This window comes from Cystoisospora suis (genome assembly GCF_002600585.1).
Source record: "Cystoisospora suis strain Wien I chromosome Unknown contig_5116, whole genome shotgun sequence".
Classification (NCBI taxonomy): domain Eukaryota; phylum Apicomplexa; class Conoidasida; order Eucoccidiorida; family Sarcocystidae; genus Cystoisospora; species Cystoisospora suis.
The window spans coordinates 41,775-48,664 of NW_027157908.1; the positions used below are offsets into that span (position 1 = coordinate 41,775).

Sequence of the window (6,890 nt, forward strand, 5' to 3'; positions counted from 1 at the left end):
CAACTGTATCTACGGGATTCGAAGAGCCCCAAGCCGGCGCCGTTGACGAGTTCTCCTCCGGAGCAGCCGGATTGGCTGTCGAGGCATTGTTTTCCGCTGTCTGAAGTTGCTGCTGATCGGCGTAGGAGCAAACTCTCCGCAACGCAGAGACGTGTGTATCGTGAATGTAATAGTCCCCCGCTGATGTCATGTAATAATTGGTTGAAGGGTCCAGATACAGATCGATGGACGCGTCGTAGTAATACCCGCTCTTTTCATCGAGGGTTGTCAGGACAGGAGGGATATTGTGAGCAAGCGGCAAGAGCAGCCCCTGCCACTGCTGCAGGAGTTGTTCATAAGTCGAAGATGATTCTGCGAAGGACACAACACACAACACAACGCCACGTAGCGAAAGACAAAGGAAGTGCAAGGAACGCACCTTCAATACAACCAACAAGACGCCCTCCCATCCGTCTTTCCTCCGAAGAAGATCGAAACCAACCGGAAGCAGAGTTGACTCGCACAACGCCGACTTTCTGATAAATGCAGATTCTGGCAGAAACCGGTCCCCAAGACACCCGAAGACGAAGCTGAAGAAGGACCGAGACAGTGTAGCGCCTGTATCGTTGCACCGCGCGAAAATCCTGTCTGCACGACAAACTGCAGTCCGCGTGTTTGCCGGCGTACCCACCACCGGAAACTGCTTTCCTGGTAAAGCAGAGGCTGCTGGGGCTTACTTGCCACGTCTTTTAGGTCTTTGAGTCGCACCCTGGTCACTGTGACCTTGTCCTCGCCCCTTCCAACCAGATCATCTCCTCCACTTTTTTCTACAAGTCTCAGCATCTCCTGCATCGCCTGCTTCTCCTTTCTCGTCAAAACCTGAGCCCGGGCCCCACACACCTGGTTGCCAACCTCCTTTCCCACGAGGCTCTTCACACACTTCCACGCATCCAAAGCTGCCTCTGGCGACGGAAAGCGCAGCAACAGGAAGTTGTTGGGCCGTGCTCCGTCCTTCAAATCATCCTTGACGAAGACACACCTCTGCAGCTCAAGCTGTTTCGCTGCCGGATCCTTCTCGGCTCCCCCAGGTTTGTCTCTCGTAGACGCGTCCTTGGCAGCGTCTCTGGTGGCCCCGCTCAATTTCCTGTGCGCCCGACGCAAACCCTTCACAAAGTCTTCAACGTCCAGAGCAAGCAGGTCCATGACAGCCATCCACGCGGAGGGCGTCTCCACCGGGTCGAAGCCCCAACCGCCAAGCCCGGGCTCCAAGCGACGATTGCCGCCCCCATCCTTCCCTACAGCAGCTCCCTTGGGCATCTGAGCACAACACTTCATACACACGACGCGAGGATGGGGGTTGTACACTCTGCATTGACTACAGGTCCACCCGTCTTCCCCCGGCGTGTCGCTTGCCATGCCCGAGCCGCCTCCTCCACCTGCCCCGTCGCTGCCGGCCGCGGATGCCCCTGAACTCTTGCTGTTTCCGTATTTCCCGCTCCTTGAAATCCCTTGTCGTCGCTCGGGCAACAAATGGACAGGGCAATGACGATTCGCCAGAAACAGCGAGCCTGTTCTGCACGACCGGCTAAACTTCGCTGCCGCGTCTGCCGACGGGAAGTCAACGTAAGCCACTGTCATCACCCTGTTGTAGCAGCTATCCTCCTCTTTTTCTTTGTCATCCTCACAAGATGGTTGTTCGTCTTTTCTCGCCCTCCCGCCGGGATTCTTCTTGCCTAACTGCACTAGGAGCTCGGGGAGAGTAAGCTGCGCGAAAGTGACACCATTAGGGACAGAGAAGCCTTTAGAGATGGCGACGGACCTTACTCTCTCCTCGACATCCTCTTCGCTGCATCTAGAGGGGACATTCTGGATGACTGCGATCGAAGAGTACACGATATCAGGTTCTTCATCGAGCCCTGACCCGCGGTCGTCTTCCGACGGTGGTGCCAAAGGGTCTCTCCCGTCGCTGATGGCGCTGGTACTTCTCCGTCTCTCATCCCTCCCTACCAAGCTCCTGCTTCTTCCCCGGGAGGAAGCACGCTCCCTTGAAAATCCCGATGAGCGAGAGGACCCTTGGTGTAACACGGCAGAACGGGCTTCTCCTCTAGCCCGTGAATAACTGGCACTTGTACTGCTACTGGGACGGCTAGAACTTGAGTCTTGACTCTGGTAAGAATGAGGGCTAGAACCCCGAGCCCCACTGCGAGACCGCTCACCACGGCTACTGCTGCTGCCGTCTCCTCTCCAAGAGGGAGAGGAGGATGAAGAGTGGCGACTTGCGGGATGGGATGAGGAAGAGGAGTGGCGCGAAGAAGAGGAAGACCCTCGGTGGGAAGGAGAAGAAGACCTCCGAGAATCTCCGGAGGAAGATATATTCCGGGAACCACCCCGGTCAACATGGTCCGAATCACGGTTTCTGCCGGCGCAGCTAGTCTTCGCATGGTCGTGAGCGTAAGAGTACGAAGCAGAGGAGGAGGAGACGCGCTGCTTTGAGGAACTCTCCGTTTCACGGGGTCCCCGACTACTACTACTTTCCGGCCGCCGGGCAGTGGAAGATGCGTCGCGAGAAGTGCTGCTTCCATTATTTCCGGTTTTGCTGCTGCTGGAGCTACCCTCACCTTTGCTGCTTTCCGGCCAACCCTTGCTGGAAGAAGAGTACGATGAGGAACTGCTAGAGCCTCCTCTCCGGGAAGCGACGGAGGAAGAAGAGGAAGACGACGAAGACGAGGACGGAGTACGCGAAGTACGGGACGACATCGTTTCTCCGAAGTAATACTGAAGCGCACACTTACAATCTCAGTGATCTTCAAGTGCACCCCGACCTCCGGGACGCTTTGTGTTGAATCACTGCAGCCACCACGATTTTCCTCAGGCTGGCCCCGTATATAGCAGCAGCGTTGTGGTGCGCTTCTGGGACTGCAGATGCATTCGGCGCTGAGGAGCAAGCTCCAGGTGTGCCGAACAAAGAAGGCCGAGCGCGGAGCTGATTTACTGTGGATGAGTGCGAAGCTGCTATGGCAAGTGCGGACAAAGGAAGACCGTACACGACGGACGGCGAAAGCCCTGGGGAACGTGTGGACCGGGAAGACGCGGAGTGGACCCGCGTGGACACGGGAAGACCAAGAAGGACACAGCAGCGCTTATCATGTACAGCAGCACCGAAGTCACGCGTTTGCGTCGCAGAACGCGCCAAACTACTGGACTTGAAGGGAAGCAAGCACATTAATGACCCGTCGGGACACAACAGACCGAGTGATGACGGGTGAAAGGTCTGTCCGATGTGCCAAGGAAAACGTCGAGAACTCTCAAGTGGGAAACCACTTTATGGAATAAACTGGTGGAGAACCTCGACAAGAGCGGATCAGCCGTTTGCACAGGAGACCTGTCGGAACGACTGAAAAGACGGAAGACACGAGAGAAACCGGACAGACGCACAACGCAAAAGAAGAGAGCACCGAAACACAGAGAAACTCTCAAATAACCTGCGGACCCACCGCACGAGCCACCGCAACGGGCCGAAGTGAACGAGTCCACACCATGCTGGCCTCTAACAAGAAGTATCACGTAGAGTAGTCACCACAGCAGGAAATGAAGATAGAAAGATACACCGGAAGGAATTCCTACTAAAAGAAGAATCGAATTCACGGACTACAGCCACACGCAAATGAGCGGAGAGATTAGACTGGTCCTGGCTGCGTCAGGAGTCCCCTCGTTTCCGCCGTGATCTCTCAATTGGGACGCCCCCCCTCTCACGTTTCTTGGTGGGAGCTCCAGGCAAAAAAACTTTGCTCTATAACAACATTCTCTCGGAGTCGAGACGCCCTAGTGCTGAAGCACGCCCACTGATTGAGGGGTACGTTTTCCGGATACTGCTGTCGCAGAGAACAACTGGGAGACGATACCCCCCAACGGCGGCAGGCTCCAGCTGCTGCAGTAGATGTGCAGAGCCGCCGGCTTTTACACGGGCCACTGCATTCCAGCTGCACACTTCATGAAGCCCGAGACTCGAACCTTCGTTTGCAGAAAGGAGCAGTTTTTCCACTCGTCCCACCAGCGAGACTCGCCCCTGTATTCCAGTGTTCAGCCCCGTTCGTTGATCTCTCAACTGAAGTGTGTGAGATACCACAGCAGGCAAGCGGTGTGTAGCGGGATTTCGGCGCTTCGTGGGGTTGTCACCGTGCTTGCGTTCTCACGGCTATACTGGAGGAGCCCGCAAGTACGAGTTCAGGACAGCCCGTGGGTTAGTGGTGCAGGGCATAGTGATCCACTTCACCAAACTCAAGGCCGTCTCTGTAGATGTTGCTTACCAAAGTCGTTTTAGCCGGGAGAGTTGTGAGTTGTAAGTAAGAGGGCTTTTGCACGGTCGTACTTGCAACTTTCTCGTGGGTTTCTTTGGTCTTGCGGGAACTAGTCCTAAACCGTTTGACAAATGAATAGATTAATGGCTCCGTTGGAGCATGGGAAGAGAGTTATAGTCTGGCACATACGCAAAACGTCAGCGATGCACCCTCGATCACACGTGCAAACCATGACAGAGAAAAACACGTGCACCTCAACAACAGCGTGACGAACGTATGGAGGGCCTTATGCTGAGGGAGTGATTGTACACAGGTCGGTACCTATGTTGGCTTCACGTGTACGTCACGATTGTTCCCCTCCTCTCCTCCGTATGCTGCTGAACATTTGCCTTGTTTCCGCATGCATTTTGGTTGCTCCAACATCTTGCCTTCAGCAATTTCTCTCACTTGGTTCTTTTTTTTCTTTTATTGGTGGGGGAAAAGAGTACCTTGGGCGCTCCTTCGGCCTCATTAAAATCCCCTCCATTTTCTCTGTAGCTTTATAAGGGGAAAGGAAAGGACTCTCTAAGCCCCACGGGAAAAGAAGTGACTTTCCCAGACCCCAGCTACAGAGCCTGACAGGGAAAAAGAGTACCTCCGGGGCGCTCGCCACCTCAGGCCTCATTAAAAACCACTGCCAGGTTTGTTTTCAGCTTTAAGAGGGACAAGAGAAGAACTCCCTTATTCCCCAGTTGCTTTCCTTGTTTGTTTTTTCTTTTTTAGTCTCATTTCATTAACGTTGGAACTCTTCATAACTTTGGGCGCCGTGTAGATGATCTTGGACTAGGTCGCCAGATACTCAAACTTCACGGAGTAGGGCCCGGAATACACGACCCGCTGTAACTTCATCCAGAGTCACTTTTGTTGGTCAGGTAGGTGCTAGATTCATTAATAGCTCTGTGTGACGTCTGCCCATGCGGGTCGCTTCAGCAGGTCTGTGATCTTTCGAGGTCCTCGGACCGGCTGCGTAATGGCGCTTTTTCTCACGCCGCGTCAAGTGATCTGCGTAAAACACTATCACTCTCAACAAAGCAAGCAGAGGTACCAGAGGGCACGAAAGCGGGGACTTCCGCAGCGCCCTCGTGCTTCGAAGACAGATAGAGACGACCCAAAAGGGCCAGGAAGCCCGGTCTTTATGAGGCGTCCTTGAGCACATGGATCGCCTAAGTCGGTGGTGAGAACTGACCTCAAGAGAGGATGCTACAGCGGTAAGGAAGCACGACACATCCCAACTCTTTACAACACTAAAACGAGTGTGAAAAACGGTCCCTAGCAAAGAAAAAAACGCCTGCGTAACGACTTACTTTCAAGAGATATTTCTGAAAATCTGACAGGTTGACAAGAGGCATGCAAGGTCGATCTATCGACTCGCACTGGTCTGCGAGGATGAAAGGTAAGAGGCTGGTTCTTCCACACAGGTGAGTAAGGAAAGGCGCTTGATAATAGATTGCGCGTACAAAGCAATTCCGCAGTGCTACAAGAACAAGCGCGCAGAACTTTCATGAAAAAATTCGGAAATTCTGCCCACAAGTGTGAATAGCTCTCCAGCCAGAAGGCGTGAGGGCGTATGCATTTGTTTATAAACAGAGGACGTTAATAGCTTCACTTTGAGATACTATAACCAAACGGGCAGCATGTAGCTACCGACAAACAAGAGCTAATAGTAAACCCTAAACCCAGGAGCTACAAGCTAGGTCCTTCTGGAACTATCCGTGCTCCTCTGTTACATCGCAGCTCGGGCACTTAACCAAGGTTCGCCAGTGCCAGGAGGCTGGTACACGACTCCGTCACTTGAAAGGTGGAAACACCTGACACGGATACTCAGTGCGAGAACTACGTTCCGGGGACCCCTGGAGCTTGCGTTCCTGTCCCAACAGTTGCTGGCTTCCCTGCATTGACGTGACAGCGTCGCCGCTGCACTTCATCGCGTGCCCCTTGGCGAATTCCAACCAACGCAGCCCGCAGGGAAACTGAAACTACAGTCGTTCATGCATTTGTCATGCTCTGCGTGTCCGGTGCCTTGCAGCAACTGTATCTGGCGTTGCCCGGTGTCATGAGTGTGCTGTCACAGGGGGGGTGCGTTTTTCCTCCGCTTCCTTATTGTAGCCTTCTCTAAAAAGCATACCTGCCACAACGCTAGGCTTCTCTCGTCTTGGACACCTCTTTAGAGGAAGGTTATGCGACTACACGTAGCTCCTTCACAATGGAGTGCCCCTACACCTCTCTCTCTAGCACTACAGCTGGTTAGGCTTCCCTAGAAGTCCCAAACGGTTCTCGCGTAGATGGGCTCACAGTCAACTCCCCTCACGACTAATTCCCGCAATCTTCCTGCGAAGCTGCATCCGCCCTCACTATTACTTACTCCACGGCAGCATCCTCTCCACTAAAATGCCTGGAGAACCACTCCAACGCATAGTCTCTGGTACTCCCCACTGAGACTCTACTCCCTCGGCTCTCAATCGCTTAGGCGATAAAAAACCCAGTGGAAGCTCACGGACGAAAAAACGGACGAACCCAGGAAACTAGCGACAGTGCCAGAGGAGACATTACCCAACCTGTAATGATTCTTGGTGT

At 53.8% G+C, this 6,890-nt stretch overlaps 2 protein-coding genes across 2 annotated transcripts in view; both read right to left on the reverse strand.

The window, feature by feature from the left end:
- CSUI_008877 (uncharacterized protein) overlaps positions 1–4,016 on the reverse strand; it is a 12,945-nt gene extending 8,929 nt beyond the window's left edge. The window contains exons 1-2 of the mRNA XM_068068997.1: positions 717–4,016; positions 1–351 (exon numbers count right to left, since the gene is read on the reverse strand). The exon at positions 1–351 is cut by the window's left edge and continues 1,932 nt beyond it. Coding sequence (XP_067919030.1) covers positions 1–351; positions 717–2,736 — 2,371 coding nt within the window. The 5' untranslated portion in view covers positions 2,737–4,016. The remainder of the gene's footprint in view (positions 352–716) is intronic.
- Positions 4,017–4,485: 469 nt separating this feature from the next.
- CSUI_008878 (uncharacterized protein) lies at positions 4,486–5,267 on the reverse strand. Its single transcript, XM_068068998.1, has one exon. The coding sequence runs from the start codon at positions 4,939–4,941 to the stop codon at positions 4,708–4,710; it is 234 nt and encodes a 77-aa protein (XP_067919031.1). The 5' UTR covers positions 4,942–5,267; the 3' UTR covers positions 4,486–4,707.
- Between the last annotated feature and the right edge of the window lie 1,623 nt (positions 5,268–6,890).

Coding starts and splice junctions, on each gene's coding strand:
- CSUI_008878 (XM_068068998.1), bottom strand. CDS start 4,941: ATGAGGCCTGAGGTGGCGAGCGCCCCGGAGGTACTCTTTTTCCCTGTC.